General features: G+C 42.3%; 1 protein-coding gene across 1 annotated transcript; it reads right to left on the reverse strand.

Moving 5' to 3' along the window:
• Positions 1–287: 287 nt before the first annotated feature.
• On the reverse strand, positions 288–18,480 carry tgm1l1 (transglutaminase 1 like 1). The gene is made up of 14 exons (XM_083991710.1): positions 18,300–18,480; positions 13,907–14,195; positions 13,607–13,798; positions 9,791–10,042; positions 6,690–6,808; positions 6,025–6,132; positions 5,140–5,317; positions 4,420–4,558; positions 3,838–4,030; positions 3,262–3,415; positions 2,794–3,078; positions 1,861–2,021; positions 1,626–1,762; positions 288–1,530 (listed from the first exon to the last, which is right to left on the reverse strand). Exons 2-14 carry the CDS (start codon positions 14,193–14,195, stop codon positions 1,386–1,388), a joined length of 2,352 nt encoding a protein of 783 aa, XP_083847836.1. The 5' UTR covers positions 18,300–18,480; the 3' UTR covers positions 288–1,385.
• Positions 18,481–19,392: the final 912 nt, after the last annotated feature.

A 19,392-nucleotide genomic window follows, 5' to 3' on the forward strand; every position in this document is an offset into this window, starting at 1 on the left:
ACAAGAGGCTCAAGTAAATATGTCTGACATCACAATCTTAAATGATGAGATGTTCCAGAGGTGCGCCACATGAGTCACTATTTAGTAAGTTGTCATGCAACACATCTCTATTTTTCTTTTCAACTACTGTAATTGGAGTAGGCCTAATAGTTGGAGAAATGGAAATCTACAGGCTGTCACCTGTTTCCCATCTAGATTATATAGTCCTACCTTCCCTTTGTAACTACTCCAGGCTTGTCCAAAGGTGAATCAAGGTAACGAATAACACGGACGTCATTTGTGCAAGATTTTATTACCAAGGCAACACAGACAATACATAAAAAAACACTTCAGGTAGTTATGGTAGATAAATAGTATAATGTTATCAAAATAATTCCTTCACATTGTACTTAGAGTGCTGAGGTTACATACATTAGATCTAGTAAAGTTAAGGTGAATGAAGGCTACTGCCTCTGATCTGTGATTCACAGCAGAAACAAGTCCAATTTTACAGGTAAATTGCAAAATACTGTTAAGTTGATTTCAGTGTAATTGCACACACACAATGAAGGAAAGGCACACAAGACATACAGAGCAACATCTGGCAAAGTTCATCCACAAGGAACATTTAGTGTCTGCCTCTGCCATCGTGTTTACTTGAGCTAACTATGGATTTTTCCGATGAAGGAAGCGATATGAATTCACCTCTCATCTGATGATCCAAGTAACCTTTTAGCCATGTCCTTCCAGCTTTCTTTTCTTTTTTCTTCTATTTTTCTTCAAATTTACATTGTCAGTAAGTATGGAAAAATGACTTCATCTTTCATCTTTGATTTCATCTTTGTTAGATGTCAATTCTAACAGAAAAAAGGGAATTTCCAATGTGCCCTTTGCAAAATGTCAATGCCAATTTCAGCATTTGTCCCTTTGACACATTTCACAGTAGCCCTCCGTCACTGAAGCCATGTGAGATCCATTTTGTCAGAAAATACTTTTCACCAAGCTATACGTATAATATTCATATAAAATACTGATGACCTGTCTGCACCTCCACATGGTTTGTTCAGTGTCTTTGTAACATGACAGTTTAATTCTTTTGACATTTAAATGCTTTTTAATTAAAAGCACTCATCTGCAAGCATTGAAACCTTGCTGCATACTTCTTCACCACAGGTTTAACATTTTAGAGCAAGTAGACATGTGAAATGATACAATTATAAGTAAAAAAAACAAACAAAACAAAAACATAATACTGGTAATGCTACAAATGTCTAGTCATAGTCTTAAATTCTAATTTTGATGTGTAAAATAAACAAGTTTCAGATAAAGCTTAGCTGACTTTATATAATAAGAGGCTTTTAGTTTATATTTCATAGGGAAACAGCGGCATTGCCATAGCAACCCTCTCATTGTGCACAGACGACGATATCTGCTACTCCGTGCACTTGCGAGATTTCTTTACAGACGAGGGACGCCACCAGTTTCCTCGGTCCAGGCTGGGTTGGGATGAAGTGCTCCGTCAATGTCACAGTGGAGTGACCACCAACATCACTGAGGGGAACAAAGATCAGACCATATTAGTGTGGAGAAAACGTTAAAGATTAGGAAATAGAAAGTGAGGACAATGTGATGCCTCGTGTTCTTACCCCACAACTACTTCATGGCCCTTTTGCAGACCCAGCCCCTCCACTCTGAACACCACACTCTTTAACATACGAGGCAAGGGGTTGGTGAAGGTGATCTTTGCTGACATCTCCTTACCGACCACTGCTTCTCCCAAAGGCTGCAAAAACACAGATTAAAAATAAAAGTCAGGGGTTAACAAAATCGAATAAAGAAACCCCAAAAGACAAAAAGCTATTAAATCAAACAAAACTCTACCATGATCTTCAGGTCAGGTGTGCGGAGCCTGAAAGTGGTCTGGTTGGCCAACACTTGCTTGGTCTCACTGACTCTTCCAGACAGGGTCAGCATCAGGGCCGCCTGATCCACCAGCTGGTTTTGGTACTGCTGGTACGGCAGCACCCAGTCAATGGTCTTTTCTGTGTGGAGAGAAATAAAACATATTCAGAGTTTTTACCGTGCAAGTATTGTCTTTTAAATCTATTAGCAAACTGGCTTCGCATTGAGACAAGCGACAGCTCGCCGCCTGGCTCTTTCCAACAATAACAAAATCCACATTCCAGTTCCTCTACATAACAGCTCACATATTGACATGTTGACATCTTGTTTTTTTAATTTGAGCAACAAAGTGTAAAAATCACTCTTGTATCAGTTAACCAGCTTAGCTAAACTACAATTATTCTGTGTGTAGGTGGTATCATTTCTTTTGTCGAGCGTTGTCAACATAACTAGCATGATACCGATATCAGTGAAGCCTATAATAAAACACAGTGTCACCATCTTTGCTTACATCGTCACTTGGTGTGGGAAGATTCAACGTTACCATTAACGTTAGCAGTTGCAGCTAATGCCGGCTAACTGAAACTAAATTCAGATCATTTTACTTTGAAATATGGCGCGATGACCCTGCGGACGTTTACAACCCATGCCTTCCTTAAATCTGTATCAACCGGGAAGCGATGAAGGCTTGCAGCCAGGGACGCAGCAGTAATACGGTTTGTTTACCCGCCCCAAGTGATGACGTAAGGGAAGATGGCGACGCTGTGAATATGGTCGATTGGTGCCCTACATTTAAGCATTAGCAGGTTTGCGGTAAATCCACTGATTGGCTGCAGCGTTATATACCATTCAAACCACTGCTAGAATAAAGACATTGACAACAGCAGCTTTAAAGCTCAGTGGAGAACCAACCTTCATTGGGTAGAAGCTCCACATCCATGGTTTCCTTCTTGATGGTTCCCTTCAGCACTCCAGTGTAGTACATGACGGCCACTTGGCTGTGCAGCGCCGTGCGACGAGGCTCTGAGCTCATGTTCTTCACCAGGATGCTCAGTTTGGCATCAGCCCCCATCTGGGGCCCCTCGCCCTCCATCTTCACCTTCATGGTCACATCCTCCGCCATGGGCTGGGAGTAGGTGTCTGGCTTGCTGCCATAGCGACAAGCAGTCTCCACAGCGATGCGCTCCTCCTCTGAACCTGGAGAGAGGAAGTAAAGGGGGCAGAAGGTGAGTGCCCGTCACTCTGTCTGAGCTGGAAGGATTTGTTAACACATTTCGAGCAGGAAAGTCGTTGTATTGTCGTGGTTGTTGGTTTTGAACTAATCCTGTCTGGTCTCGACCCACCACCTCGGGTGGAGCTACAGCTGGTGAACCTTCGTACCTTCTTGGTGTTTGTACAAGTGTGTGATGTCAGCCCGCTCATCGGAGCCCACTGCTTTGGTGCTGATGTTGTGGCCAACAGCTTTCTTCTCAGTGTACACCTGGCTGAAGGTGCCATCCAGGCTCCTCTGCCAATAGATCTTATCACTGTTAACCTGCCAGGTAAAACAAACACAATGAGCTCATTAGTTGAGGAGAAGATTGTCTGCAATATTGACAAAGGTGAAGAAATTAAGGCATTTGTCACTTTGATGTACTACTTTTCTGTCATTTCACTGTTCAGCTGGAAAGGTATGAAACGTCTTGTGAATAAAAAAGGTGCGTGTTTGTTGTTGCAAAACAATAACAGTGAAGGCGTCCTCTGAGAAACACAAAATTACACCTATTAAATCCTTAAGAATCCTTAAGTTTACTCCCATTAGACTTACTCCAGCTCCAAACACCTTTTTCCAAACCCTTAACACCGACAGTTTAGTTTAATCGCTCTCCTTTTATTTTGGTGATGCGTCAAAATGAACAAAGAGAGGGAACTAAATTACAAAGATTTTCCTTCACTCCCCCAAATTGCAGCACTCACCTCGGCGAAGACAAAAGGTGTGTCATGTTTTAGGAAGACCTGGCCAGAGCGGATGGCGTTGACAGAGGCAGGGCCACAGCGGAAGGTGCCCTGGCTTGTTTCCTGAGGAGTGGAGTCAACAGCCTGCCAGCCGCCGTTACCAGGAGGCAGGTCTGGTCTGGCCATCCAACAGTCGTTCCATACGTGGAAATTCCTTGAGGTAGATGGAGGATTGAGATGTTTTAATTAGATTTTTTTGGAGAGATAGCTCTAAATCTGCACCACTTTTGTATCTGTCCATGCAATATCATTCACAGACCATCATGTAGGGATTTTTACAACATCATCAAGAATTACTGATTAAGATAAAGTTGGTGACATTGAGGTATATACTGTAGCAACAAGTGCCTGACATTTTGCTTCGTACACTATGACAATAATCTTGCAGATTACTGAGGGAGCACGACATCTACGGGGGTTCAGGTTAGAGGGCGCTGCTTTCAAAGCACATCTAAATATATGGTGCATTCCTATGGTGTGGATTTAACAGCCCATGTTAGTGTCAGTGCCCCATGCATCTAAAGTTACACATCTTAATCTTACCAGACAGAGTCGCTATTGAGGGCGTCAATTGGATCCATATTTTCATCAAAGTACACGTCCGTGGTGAGGGAGACATCAGTGTCATGAGCAGACTGGTAGTTGGTGACGCTGCGGGCGGGGACACCAAGACACCGCAGCACTGGGAACAGACACACACACAGATAGATTAAAGGTGATTCAGTGGGTGAATTATGTTCCCAGATGCTAAGACACACAGACATTAAGACTGCTACATATGCATAGCACCGCGCTGGCATTCGCATGGCGGCATAAAACTTTATTAACCTGCATGAATGAAAGCGACACATGTGCCTGTATCTGTGACAAAAGTAGGAGGTATGGCAGGAATGTCAATGCAAGGTATTTAGGGTGCGTACGAGCTATTTGCTGTCAGTGCTGTGGTCAGTTGCATGTCAGTAACATGTGAGGGACCCTGCGTTCACACGATGAATGAAATGTTCTGTCTCGGAGCAGAGAGAGCTAATGAAAAGAGCCTGATAGAAAGGGAAGTCTACAGCATGATCGCTTGCTGACCGTTAATCAAATTCATGTGAACACTGGGAATCACTCTTTGTGGCGCTGCACACACACACACACACTCATCTAGACACACACGTCTGTTCAGTGTTCACATGCCTAACAGCTTTCCACCACCCACTAAGCGCCATAAACACACTATCACATGCTTTCTCTCTTTTTTTTATTTTGTCACATGCTCACCTGTTGTAGTGACTCCTGAGAAGACCCAGCACTGTCCGTATGACACAGGAATGCCATCGGAGGAGTGGTATTTCTTTAGGATCTCCACGCTGCTGCTCCATGCAGAAGGAGAGACTCCATCAGAGTAATTGCCAGACCAGTTCCCAACCAGAACCCCAAAATCGTCCTGGGCATTTATCTGAAAACAGGATTGTGATGCTATCAATGACGACTGACTGATAATCAGAGCTGTAGCTACTATTTAGCACACTGAGGTGCCATTCTTAGAAACTTTGATGGGAAGCACAACAAAAGACTGATATGATGTACTTTTCCAATGTAGCATTGCACTTGTAAAGCATTCTAGGACTTGCAATGGACAATAGGATTGTAGACAATTAACAACATCTACACACTCTTCTCTCTACTGCTGATATTTGACTGTAATGTGTTATGATGCAGCTTTCAGGCCGCTGAGCTCCAGTAGAGAGGAGTGGCGTTCTGCAGAGGTCTGATCGTCGCTCTTGTTTTTCTAACTCCACGCCCAAATATGTTCTTCCTTTTCAGACTTGAGTCTTCAACCCCAACTTGACCCTCACACATGCGGTTGTACTGTACTTCCTGACAGTTTTGATGAGTTAAATTGTAGTAGTTTCCTTTTAAATGTGAAGCAGTTCAGTATATTCTCAGTTTTTTATTCCTTGGAAGTGTTAACAATGTTTAACAATAGAGTTTCAAGCTCTAAATGTAATCTAATATTACATAACATGAGCATTGACAGGACTATTGATTCTGGCCTTGGCCCAGTAGATAATAGATAGAGTAGTATGTTGGTAAACGTTTTCAAATTGTGTTAATTTATTTACTTTGGGTTAAAAGATTTGCATACTGATATGATTGTTTTACCATGGCAGATATCACCCGGACCACGTTGACCGGATCTCCTCGACCGGATGGAGGCATGTCACTCTTCTCCAGGACAAACAGACATGCATTCAGGATTCCCTCATGAAACTACAGCAGAAAAAAAGAAACAAAACCAGTATACAATGATTAACTATACTTCCAAACATTTATCTCTCAAAGAAAATAACCAGAGTAATAAGATCTGTATCTGGTAGCAGCCTTTATACTTTACAGTAGTCAGATTGGTAAATTGCTTTACAGCACAAAACAGGAGGATGGGGCATGGTAGATGTTGTAGGATGTTGTAGGAATGAACTTAATGATTGAACTGAAACATATCATCACTTTATGGAGTTTTACCATGTAAATATATTAAATCTATTTAATAGAAGTTGCATTATATTTGAAAAAAATCCACTATGTCGCTAACGGTAAGTGAAGTGAGACAGAGGTTGTCAGTCAGCTGTGATTGGGTATCGGCTTCTTCAGGGCTGCAGGGGAATAAGCTTCAAAACCAAAAGTTACTTCTGCTGGAAGTCTATATTCTGCTGTGTAAATAAAGCCATACACTGGAGTTCCTTCCTGCCTGGCTGTCTGCCTTTCTGAAACCATGTATTTACATTTTCTGCAGGAACAAATGGGCTGAGTGTCCTGATAATGCGTACCTGCCCAAAGTTCCATGTACGGGCACCGATCTGTTTCTCTGTGCCGTAGTAAATCCTCCCAGTGTCATTCAGCACGTACTCGTCCCTCTCTTCCTCCTCATCCAGGAACACTGTGTCCTCTGCAAAAAACATGACACATTTGCATCTATGCATAATCATTTATCATCGAAATACAACTCTGACAATGCAGCATTTCATCCTGCCTTGTTAATGCACTGATGTTTTCTTTACTTTTCCAAACAGACAGTTATTAGTGAGATCCAATAAACTAACTACAGGAATTGGACACAAGGCCCCTTTTTGTATTTGAATCTGTAGAATTCTAGTCAAGAGTTTGGCTCATTTCCTCTCCCTGAAGAGTGACCTTGAATCCATGCTTTGTTCACCTCTTAAGAGACTGAACCCTTAAAGAATGTGATCTCTTTTCACAAACGATGTAAAAGAGTCTTCAAGGACAGGAAATGGTAAAGAAACACAATGACTCCACGGACTTCACAGAGGGGCCCACGCTCATTTGTAGGAAAAAGTTCCTTTTGAGTGACATCAGCACCACAGACTTGGGCGTGCACTCCCAGACATGAACTTCAAAATATGAGACTTTTTTTTAAATCTAACTCCTTATCTCTTGCAGCTTCCTCTGTGGATACCGGTAAGTGTGAAAAAAAACCGTGACTAAGAATCAGAAAGGGAGGGCAGTACAAGCGGCAGAGAACTCCAGATGGGCATGAGAGAGGAAGAGGCTCGGCAGAGTCTGGGGGGATGACGGAGAGAAAGAGGGGAAGTTGTGCTTGGGAGGGAACAGAGGTTGGCGAGGGAGTGGAGCGTAACAGAGTGCCTTCAGATATTACAGGAGAAAGTAGAAGGAGGTGAAGCTGACAGTATCTGGCAGCTATGATAATTGTGTTATTCACTTCTTACTGAATATTTCTGGAATGTGTAGCAAAACACAGGATAAAGAAGGAGGAGGAGTAGAGGGAGGCCGGAGAACAGAACAGTGGAGCGATGGAGGGAGTGTCGGGTCAGCAGATAGCAAGGAGGGAGCAAGACTGGGTGGGGGAGCCATATAAAGGCAGGAAATCCACATGGAGGCAGTAAACTCCAGAGAGAGGACAGGTTGTCACCAGCTGCAGGATTACTCGGAGCTCGCCCTGTGGCGTTTTATACAGTAATTGTGGGATTTTGACTTTTATGAGCGTGAGGGAGAGATTGGTCTCGGGAATAAGAGATTGAAAGAAGGAAGAGGAGATTGGGCGTGCTGCCAAAAGCAGCAACCCCATAATGAAAGACCATCTTTTAATCAAATCCAGGTCCACAGTTTTTTTTTTATTACTGCTTTGCTGTGTTGCAAAAAAACTTCTTTTGTCAAATATCCTGTATGGATAGTTTGCAGCGCTCAGCAAACTTAAAGGAACTCTGGGGAATAAACAATGGACCTCATTTCCTACAGTCTTTCTTAGTGAATAAAAGAATACAAAGTACACATAATTGAAAAAAAACACACACAAAAAGACTGACCTCTACTTTCAAAAGCAAACATACTGGAAACAAGAAAATGGTAAACTCCTGAAAACTTTGTAATTTATTAATGTGTGCACCAGATAGCCACAAGTTAAAAATATTCTGACGTAAAACACTTCATTCATGCAGTGAGAGTCACTTGTTTTCAGCCTGATCTCCACACACAGGTGAAAGACGCAGCATCAAACTACCTATTAAAACTGTGCACTAATAACATGTTAATACACAAAAGTGTATTTTGAATTATATTTGTTTTACTGCAGAGTTGAATATGTGAGTGTTATAAATTTCATGCTGCTTCACTATAGCACTAGTACATCTATATCAACATCTAAATGCTTTTAGTAGACAGTGGTGGCACTAATTTCTTTTGCAGTTATCACTTAGAAAATGAGTGTGAAGTTGGTAATTACAGTAAATAATATGATGCAAATGCAGCGCAAGAGCCCAGTATGTTTCCATAGTAACAGTGAGTGGCACTTTCTGACCAGTGGCACCAAATGGGAAAAAAAGAGAGAAAAACATGGCACATAATTTACATGGTTTCCTAACAATATTATGGGAAAGTTATGAGAAGCGTGTGAGTTTTTAGGCAGCGCAGCAAAGGCGGCACAAGGAAACTATCTTAAGTTTGACTTCTGAGTTCCTGATCCAAAGTCTAAGGGCCACAAGGCCTCTTTTCTGCAGGTCTGAATTTGCTTCCTTCGATTTTTTTATGATGCTGGATATTTATGGTATGTTACGCTGTGACCTGAGCCAAACTATCATTGTAAAATCAACCCTGGAGCTTTAAGAACGCTCACATTCACTTTCAACAGGTTGATAGAGACACAGTTGCTCTGCTGGTAGATAATCAGGCGACAGTTTGCTAACACATTAGCAATATCAACTTAAAAGGTGATAATATGTCAGTGTTGTGTTAACAGCTTGTTTTTGCTGCACTCAAGAAGTAAAAAGAAAAGTCAGGCGATGCTGTTTTAAGTAAAGTAATCTTTGTATGACTTAATAATACACATGTTTAGACGTATTACATATTTGGAAATTGCAGCTGCTGATTGTTTTTATCTCACACACAGAGTGTTTCTCTGTCTTAAACACAGTCCAATGCTGTGCCTGAGGAGCATAACCAAGTGTGCCAGCTGCTAAATCCCAGTCAGTGGAGTTACACAACTCCCATAGTCACGCTGAAGCTATTTGACGGACAGCAACACAGATTGAGCTGGCTTTTTTCACCCATGTGTAACATTATATCAGGACTCCTCTCAGAGATGAGGAGGCTGAACAGACACAAGTATTTTGTGCCAGTATTTTCTATCAGAATGATGATGCTGTTATAAACAGCAAGAATTTTCTTGGGAGTTGGACTGTATAAGACAGTTTTTCTGCTCCAGAGTTATTAATTTGAAGATGTTTTGCCTCAAATTGAATATTAAGCCAGGTAGCAGTTATTCATCCCAGACATGTTGCATAACGTTGTCTTTCCGCCCTTCATTTTTTTTTCTCCTCTTATCGCCTATCACTCATCTTTTTTCTTCCTCCTTACCACATTCCTGCCCCGAGTCCATGTACATGCACCCTCTTACCTTCACACCAAGGGTTGAAGAGCATGACGATGTTCTTGCTGGAGTTGTGAGTAGCTGATGCGCTGCCCCTTGCAGAGCTGGTGGTCACACTGAGGCTGTACAGGCCGATCACAGCGTTGGGCGGCGAGTTGACGGACAGCTTGACCTTGTTGCTGCTCTGCTCTACTATCTTTGCCTCCCAGCGTTCGTCCTCCAGGTGATCCACCAGGGGAATGATGATGTGTGTGCCTTTGGACACCATGGGCAGGGGACCTGAAGCAGACAGGTTATATTTGTGTCATGTTATATGACAGTACAGGAGTAAAGACTTACTCAAATCTGAATTTAATGTTATGATTTTACGTGATCCAACACAACATGATGCTGACTGATACCACACTCTATTCAAAATGAAACAACAACCAGGAAACTCTTGGTTAAACTACAAACAACAAGAAACAGTAAGCATGAGCTCTTGTCTTTTAGAGGGATAGTTCAACATTTTGGCAAATTGGCCCATTGCCATAATCGCTACAGTCATAGCAGTAGGTTCGTTACCTTTATTTGTCGGTTTAAGATGGAGCCGTTTTCGAGGTAAATACAGAGACTGCTTGCTGAAAAACTGTCCCTCTAAAACAACTCAAGTGTCGTAATGTTCTCTTATTATCTCATAGCGTGGTGAATGTGCAGGTCACAACTTGTCCACCAGAGCGTTTTGGAGTTGTTGGATTGTGTATTTGATGAGTTTGATGAGCGAAACCAATAAATCCCATAATGAGCCTCCGTAGCGTAGCTCTGAGCAGCTCACGGCTCTGCTCCACCGTTCTAAAAATAGCTTGCACCGACAATTAAAGGTAACGAACCTACTGCTATGACTATAGCGATTATGGCAATGGGCCAATTTGCCAAAATGTTGAACTATCCCTTTAAACAATTGCTAACTAACAACTACAAACACGTAATCCTTGCAGAGAGCCAAGCTAGTTGTTTCCCACTTATAATGATACATTCTTTGTGCTAAGCTAAGTTAAAGGTCTCCTGGCTGTAGCTTCACATCCCAAGAGACTGAAGTTTACTGGACACAGCGGATGTGCAATGAACCAGTAACAAAATCAAACAAGCTGATGAAATATCTGTCAAAACATGATTGCATAATGAAATTAAACAAATAATTGCACAGACATTTGCAATTGTACAGCAGAATGTTTTCCGTGGACAGACCTTTGAGAGCAGAAGCAACTGAAGAAAACATTTAGTTATTTTTCTCTTCTTGGTGCAGTCTGAGGCCAAAGTCTTTATCTTCAAATCACACTTGAACGTGTGTGAGTGAAACTTTGGTCCTCTCTTATTTCTTATGCTGTGCCAATGTTGGAAAAATTGATTGAATAAATTTAGCTGAGAAGAGCAATGGCGGTAGAAGGACCTCACTGCAACATGTAGTTTGGTACAGCGTAAACATTTTACATTATTGCTATTCGTGTCACAGTTGTTGTGAGTCTGCTGTCTCAGTAGAAGACACAATCCCCCTAATGTGCACACCAAAGTCTATGCATCACAGTCTCTCACCCTGCTGTGCATGGTTTCCCTGAGTAAATAACATTCTGGACGTGCTAAACCTCCACAATACACACATCCTTTTAGAGAGGGAACCACATTTGTGACTGATTTATCTGAGCTCAGATGTTCCTTTTTGTTTGCTCAGGGCGAACCAACTCCAAACAAGCAAAAACAACTTTGCAAAAACTTCAAGAGAAATGTTCCTTAAAGTTCCCTCGAACTGATTAACGACTTTATTGGATGCTTTCCTCTGACCTATTTGCTTCTTGCACCATGCTGATCTTTAGTTGTCAATTGCTGAAGCGAGTATGAAGTTCACCAAGAAACCATTGTGACCACAGCCAAGGCTCCCCATCCCTCCTCTCTCACCTCGGAGCGCTTATTCCAAAGGAAATCAATAGGAAACACTGCCCCTTCTTCTGCCTGAGCAGTGTTGCATTTATTAAAAATAGACCTGGAGCCGAGTCTTTATCCAGCCTCTACACCGAACAAAGGGGGAGTTTAGACAACGACACAATGCCCTGCTTTGAGAGCAACACTTAAAACCCATTTTCAGCCTGCAAATGTGTCAGTGAAAGCACAGGTAATGACAATATGTTGGCCGTGGGTACTGTAGCTCTGTGTGTGTTTATTCTTTTTTCCAATCTCCTCCCAGCATGCAACTATCTAAGCAGCAGGTGACAGAAAATCACTTCTCTGCGGTGACATAATAGCCATTTATTCCCGAGTGTGCAGTGGATCACGGCAGTGTGAGGCCTGTAAATACCGAAGGGAGGTGTCTGGAAACGGTTAACATCGGCCTGGTGAAGCTCTGACTGAACTGCTGGGAGATCTAAATGTGTCAGCTATGCATAGTACTCTGACCACATTTCCCAGGCTCTGTTTTGAGTCGGTGGTTTGCCCCTCCGCAGTTTCACATGGTTTTGTGGTGGATACTCATTTTAAAGGGCCACTTCACCAACTTTACACATGCATTCTTTATGGGCTATGTAATATGTGAAAACCCACCCATGTTACGTATATGGACCTCATCAACACCACCCATCATGTTTCAAATATGTGCATTTGAAAAGGTCTGATATCTCATGTTGTGTAATACTGTTGCTGATGATGCACATGCATTTTATCTGGACTGCATGTTACTTACGATTTAGTGCATTAGGTTCAGTGAAATGTATTTTCTCCTGTCCAGTTATCTCAGAATAGATAGCTTAGTTAACTTGAGATAGGAGAGGAATATTTCCAAGTATGATGATCAATGATGAATGTTTGACTTTAACCATCTAGCAACAATTCTGACCATAATTCAATGGTAAACAAACAGCTTTTGCCATCTTCATGTGACCTACATTGAACTTTGATATTTTGGGTTGACCATTTCAACTGTTTATTTATTATTTCTGCTATTTCACAATTTATCTATGTTTACTTGTACTAATTCATCAATTCAGGTTATTTATTTCATTTATCTAGTCATGGTATTCTACAATCTCTCCTGGCACCCACTGGTACCTGTTGGGGAGTAACTGCTGAGGTTTCCTCCCTATGTTACAAGTGATCCTGGTCAGACCTGGGTCTCCCAAATCTGAGGAGTGAGAGTGTTTTGGGTGAACCATCAAATTTCTGGCAGAACACGTGCACTGTAGGTTCGGAGATTAAGTTGGATAAAAAATGGGGAGTTACAGGCAGGGTGGGTCTGACTTAACCTTAATTAATAGCACATATACCACCTCTCCCTGGATTTCTGTAAGTCATATCGATAACAGTTTTCTAAATGCCAAAAATCTTATCCAGTATATCAATACGTGTCTCCTTTTTTAAAAGGCGACAGACAGAATGTCTGTATTACTCCCTCCTCGTGCTCAGTGGACCATCACTTTTCTGTGCAGTTGTTGCGTCCTGAAGCAGCATGCAAAAAAGTCATCGTGACATTTTCACCAGCTGCACTGATTTTTCCAGAATGCATGAGTTGCATCATGGTAAATGTAACATCTAATGTTCACATAGTAGTTTGATCAATACAAGGATCTAGAGTTGGGATGTCATGGCCTCTGCTCTTTTGATCCGTCTCCTATGAGTACATTTTGGTTTTCTCACTTTAAATTGATCAGATTAATTTGTCTTTTATGAATCTATGAATTCACGGAGCAGAGCACTGGCTTTGTCTCTGGATGTATGGACAGCATAAACACAGTTTTGTGCAGCTTGCTCTCCTAACCAGTAGCACTAAACCCTCAGTAGAAGTCAGAAAATATGACACATCATTAATCTGCCTCATACCTGTTTTCAGCTCCAGACGCAGCTTGTCGGTGTCGGAGCTGAAGGGCCTGTTGAGCCCCAGCTCCATCTGGAAGGTCTGTCCTCTGCGGATGATCATCTCGTCACCGCTGTACCGGTCGGTGTGGTGCTCCCGTCGGTTCTGACCCGTCTTGGAGCTGAGCATGTCCACCGAACGCACCGACAACTTTAACCCTGAGAGAGAAAGTTTCACATTGAATTGAAGCATCTGTCTGTATCAGTGAGGATTACTATAGCATGTACCTGCTGTAGAAACTAAGCTGCCAGCTGAGCATCGTTTACCTTCCATCTCCTTTGCTTCTCCGTTCTCCGGCTGCTTGGCCGGCTCGGGGTCCGGCGTAGGGGCTGGAGGTTTGATCACCTCCACCTTGTCTGTAACGTCATAGGAGCTACTGTTCTGGCGCTTACAGCAGCATGGACACATCTTCCTGAACCATCGGCGACAGCCTCCCTCCTCCTGTTTCTTCTCCCCCTCTTTGTGAATGCTCAGCTCCACCCTGGTGGGCGGCGCCGCTCCGGGGAAACGCCCGATCTCTGACGTACCTCTGACTGTCATCCGTTCACCTGGCATCTGGGTGGGGAAAACAAAACACAAGAATCTAAGAAATCAGTAGTGGTTTAATCATCCAGATAAGACAAATTGTTGCTGGCCCAAACACTGATAGGCAAGAAGTGTAAAGAACCCCAACAGTACCTACCCATGCTGATGGTTTGGGTTTCAGGTTTTAAGATATTTATCTCTGAGTCAATCTCCACATCTGTATGTGAGTAGTGCTCATACTTCAAACCAGAGAAATGGGCCCTGGGAGAATAGCTGAGAACTTGCTCTGTGAAATATTCAATAATAGTATTGCTCTTAGATGTTGCTGTTGAATTACATTACATATATGGTGAGAACTTTAATCTTAATTCCACTGATCACTGTACTGAACTAGAAGCAGCAAATCTCAGTTGGACAAATAAAAACTGCATCTGCAGAGAAAGAGGCGTTACAACCACACACAGAGAGAGATGCACATGTAGAGGTCACTGTAGAGGTCAGAGTTTGTATTCATAACAATCTATCCAAAAACATCTCTCCGGTCCTTTCATCTCTCTATCATGAAACACCCTCTACACCTCTCTTTCACTTGTTTTTCCCTCCCACAATTATCACATTCCAGACATGCACTATTCGCCTCGGTCGTTACGCTTTCCCAAAGCATTCTGGGGTATTTAGCCTTTCGTCCTCATCAGCTGCACTCTCTGAACAATCTAACATGCCTCCTGCAAACAGCTGCATCCCATCTGCCTCTGGGTAACGTTTCCGTGGCATGTCTTTGCACGTGGGTACAGTGCAGTAGATCATACGAACATTTATCACACTGTCACTTTCTCATACACTACAGAATTAGATGCTGTGTCACACCGAGTATGAGCCATTGTTTCCTGTCCACCAGCTTCTAAACTCGAAGCTTCTACTGTCGGGGTTGGATGTCCTGTGCGCAATGTATCAGCGCTTGGAAAGTGAAAACAAAAAGTGTTTACTAGAATGAAAGGGAGCAGGCCTTTCCCTCTCACATTCCCATCTTTCCCTCCTTCTTCTCACCGTCTCCAACATCCCATCTATCTGGACGTAAACATTACACAACTGCATACACTGCAAAAATAAATCTTCATTACCTAAACATTAAAGCGCCATTTGAGTTTTTGTTGGCCCTTGTAAAACACCCGTGAGCTGTAATGAGCTGCAGTTGTGCAGTCAGGAGAATCGCGGCATTGTTAAGTAAACACACATTGTAGATGTTTGGTTTATGGGCTGTTATTCTCATTTTAACAAACATCCTTCGCTAAGCTCCGCCCCCATTAGTTGCCATTTATATTCCTGTCAAACTTTCCATGGTGGTTTGAGAAGGGTGGACGATTTAAGTCACACGTTTTGTAGAACCTTTTAAAAATAATGGATTTTCCATTTCAAGCAGTAGTAAACAAAGGCTGCATCTTTATTTATTTCTTTAACGAACAAACATTGAGTTGAGTTTTCTGCCTTAAATAACATCTGTTGCTGTTAGATGTAGCTTACTAGCTTATTAAGGCTATAAGTTTATAATACTATAGTTACCTAACAAAATGCTTCTTAGCTGTGACAGTAGTTCTGATTACATGTGTTGTTGTGGGTACCAAGCAGGCTATGTTTGCAACTCCAGATCAAGAATTTTTCCAATCTACATTTAAAACAGTATAAAATGTGATGTTTTTTTTTTTCTTTAGTGGGAATAAAATTGCCTCTTGCTACCTGTTATTCAAAGAGGATGACAGGCTCAGCTGTGGGATCGTTTATAGACCTCAAACATAAGACCTCTATGTCTGATATAATGATTGTTGAATTGTAATTTCTCTTTCAAACCTTGTTTTGTAGCTCTTTTCTCAACATTGACATTCCTTTTTCTATTAAAGCACACCAGACTGAATTTGGTTTTTACATTTTTTTTATCAAACGGGTGCCCGAGCTGTTCCGGAAATTGGTTTAGCGTATGTGCACATGTACTCTGCATATCTCAGCGCTTCTCACTGGGCTTCTGCTGTGCAAAGCAAAGCAAAGCTATGAGTTGTGGTAATGCTGCACAGGTGATGGGTGGCGCCATCTGAAAAGAACTACTGCATATTGAGAGTGTTTCATAGGGCTACAGCTTTCTGATGAAGGAAGGGTTAAATATCAGCACTGAACAAGACAGGATACTGGCAAAAGAACGTGACAGGAAGACAATAGCCGAGGAAGAGGTGTTAAGGAGGGGTACCTTACGTGTTAGTGTATGTGAGTGTGTGTGTGTGTGTGAGAGAGAGAACCAGTGTGGTTTATAGCGCTGTGATCAGTCTTCACACCACAGACTTGTTTTAGTGATAGGGTTTATGTTTAACTGTTGGGATGGTTTTAAGCATTTACTTGTGATAGTTAAGGGGGCAATGCCTTTACAAAGACAGATCTATGTGCATGTGTACACCATCTGTGTGTGTGTAATTGTGTGACATTATGTTCACTTCTGATTTTTTTTTTTTACTCCTGAGTTCATCGCCCGGTCAGATGACCTTCCCCTCCTTTCAGCTGTTTCCAGATCCTTGAAATATTTGGCAAAAACATTCATTATTATCGTGACAAGCACAATGGAGTGAAGTAAGTTGTGTGTACAGCAACATGATCTCCACCCACTTGCGCTGCCTGTCACACCACCCAAAATCACACTGCAGCCCAGCCCCTCTAGCTTTAGAGAATAAAAGGAGAACCTACATTGAACATTGAAACCTACATTGAAACAAAGTAAACATACAGTATAGCTAACAGACTTCAGTGCATGTTGTTTACAGGCTAATTCAATTGACTTTACTATGAAAATGACATTTCCCTGCCTCTTCCTCTTCACTCGCAGACAATCTGACAAAATATTTGGGGTGATGAAATAAAAAATACAAGAATAATGCCACAAAATACAGCAAATATAGCCTCTTTTCAAATATAACAAGTGAACAAAAGCTTTTCAGGCTGTTTTGTTGGTAGTGTGTGCCTTCACAGGCTTTAAAAAAAGGCAAGTTATCTCACTAGTGCACCTTAGGTGGCCTAAAATTGGCCAATTAGTCATCCACTCAACCCCCTAAAACCATGAAAAGCCATTCCACAAGCCTAATTTTTTGGCAGCGTTGCTCTTCCCTCACACTTTACTGCACAGACCTAAATGGATTTATAATACAGCCATCAGCCAAGCTTGAAATGAAGTGTTACTTCTTCATCTTATTCTCGCCTTGCCTATCATTACCCCATGTGTCACTCCCTCTGAAATGCTGCATGTTGCCCTCTGCAGCTCTGCACTTCTTCTTCAGTCGGTTTGTGTTGGTATGCCCAGTGGCCCCTGAGATAAGGGCTTCAAATTCTACTCACTGTTTCCAAACAACAAGCGGTTGAGTTTTATTGGCTGGTGATTTGAGTCCCATGTTTAATTAATTAACTGATCAAATAAAAAAATAATAAAAAAGAAGAAGAAGGAATAGCAAAATATAAAGTAATATCAAGTAGGCCTATGCAGGTTGTCCTTATATGCAGTAAAGAACATCAAACGGTTTAAATCCTCTGCACTGCACATCCTTCAAGGTCTCTGAGAGAAGAAAAGGGATCAGCTGCAGTTGGTTGGCCACCAACCAGCTGGCTGAAGGCTTGGAAATACCTTAACTAATTGTCTGTGTTTGTTTTTTTCCCCAAACATAGAAAGAGTATTAGGGGAAAAAAGCAGAAAAACAACATTTTTGAAGTTTGAGAGGATGATCACCCTCTTCAGACTCTGTGTTAACGTCTGGAAACAGATCAGGTGATTCTGTTCAGTGAGTTCAAGGCAAAACCATTTCTCAGAGCTGAGAGACTTTGATAAGAAGAAACGGGAAGGATGCTCAAGTTAAATAAATAAATAAAAACGTTGAATAAAAGCAAATTAGCTGGAGAGCGCAGTGAGGGAAAATTCTACACGGTGATACATTTTCATACGCTTTGTCCTTCTGCTCATGTGTTAAATGCCTGTCAGTCTTACTGGGATGTCAGCCTGCCCCTCGAAATCCTCACTAGTACAGTACAGTAGAAACCGTTAGATCCCGCGCGCACCTTCGCACGCTCACACCGAACAAAAGTAATAAACGTGGAGTAGAAGTGACTTACTTTCTCTGTGATTGTGTGGACTCTTCTCTGGATCAGCGGTGAACCTCTGTTTCGACCTCAGTAATTCTCCCTTCGCTGTATGAAAACTTTTGGAAACTTTTTTTCTTCTTCAGTCGCTCAGCTCTGGGATGTCTGTACTTTAATACACGTCCCGGAATGTGTTTCACGGTACTTGAAGCTGTCACACACCCCTCTTCCCCGCAGCCCAGCCCACCATGCCCACCCCGCCCCACCCCACGCAGCACGGCTCAAGTTTCCCACTCCCACCATGTCCAGCTCCGAGTGAGTGCGCTGTGGTTGCGCAGCGTAGGAGAGCGCACGTACAGTAGTCTACGGCAACACGCACGAGGAGGACTGATGAGAAAAAGGATTGTTACGTAATGTTCGGCATCAACTTTTCCAATACAGGAAGGGAGTGGAGGCACGCGGATAGTAGGGGGCAGGACGATAAGTACAGACTGCTTGCATATGGTGAGTTGCAATGTGATGATTCAATAAAACCACAAGTTAGTGACTTAGTGCAAACAGCCAACCTTCTGCATCACTAAGATAAACAATCTTAACCTTTATCAAACTGAATGAAATCAGTGTCACTAAGCCTGTAAACTTGTAGGTTGCATCCGTACATGCAAATGGCCTAGTTGACTATATTATCTGGTGTATTTACACACAGGATGCTCATTCATGACCACTATAGTCAGACCAAAACAACCAAAATCCACAGCCTGATGATCAGGGCTGATACTATTGGTTAAACCTCCTCTTAAGGAAACCCCCCATTGACATTTCAAAACATTAACTTCCCCTGCACTCTCTCTTTCACTTCTCTGTTGCTCAGCTGACAGAAAGAAACAGAAGTTCACACATTTTGACCTATTACCCGATTTAACCTCCCCTGTCTCATCACAAGTTCAAAGAAGGCCAGGTCAAGTGCTTGTACATTGCTGATTTCAGTCCAAACAATCGACTCAGCAAAAGCACCTGATGATCAAATAGTTATTCCTGGTGATGTGTCTCACGGATAGCAGGTCTGTCTGCTCTCCGTGACTGGGAATGACTAAAAAGAAACAGTGTGGTTTGGCAGGAAAATGAA

Source organism: Trachurus trachurus (genome assembly GCF_905171665.1).
Source record: "Trachurus trachurus genome assembly, chromosome: 17".
NCBI classification, from domain to species: Eukaryota; Metazoa; Chordata; class Actinopteri; order Carangiformes; family Carangidae; genus Trachurus; species Trachurus trachurus.

Excerpts from the sequence above, each read along its gene's own strand:
- tgm1l1 (XM_083991710.1), bottom strand. The coding sequence starts at position 14,195 with ATGCCAGGTGAACGGATGACAGTCAGAGGTACGTCAGAGATCGGGCGT. Across the intron at positions 13,799-13,906 it reads AGAAGCAAAGGAGATGGAAG|GGTTAAAGTTGTCGGTGCGT; the intron begins GTAAACGATGCT and ends TTTCTCTCTCAG. Across the intron at positions 5,318-6,024 it reads TCCGGGTGATATCTGCCATG|ATAAATGCCCAGGACGATTT; the intron begins GTAAAACAATCA and ends TCCTGTTTTCAG.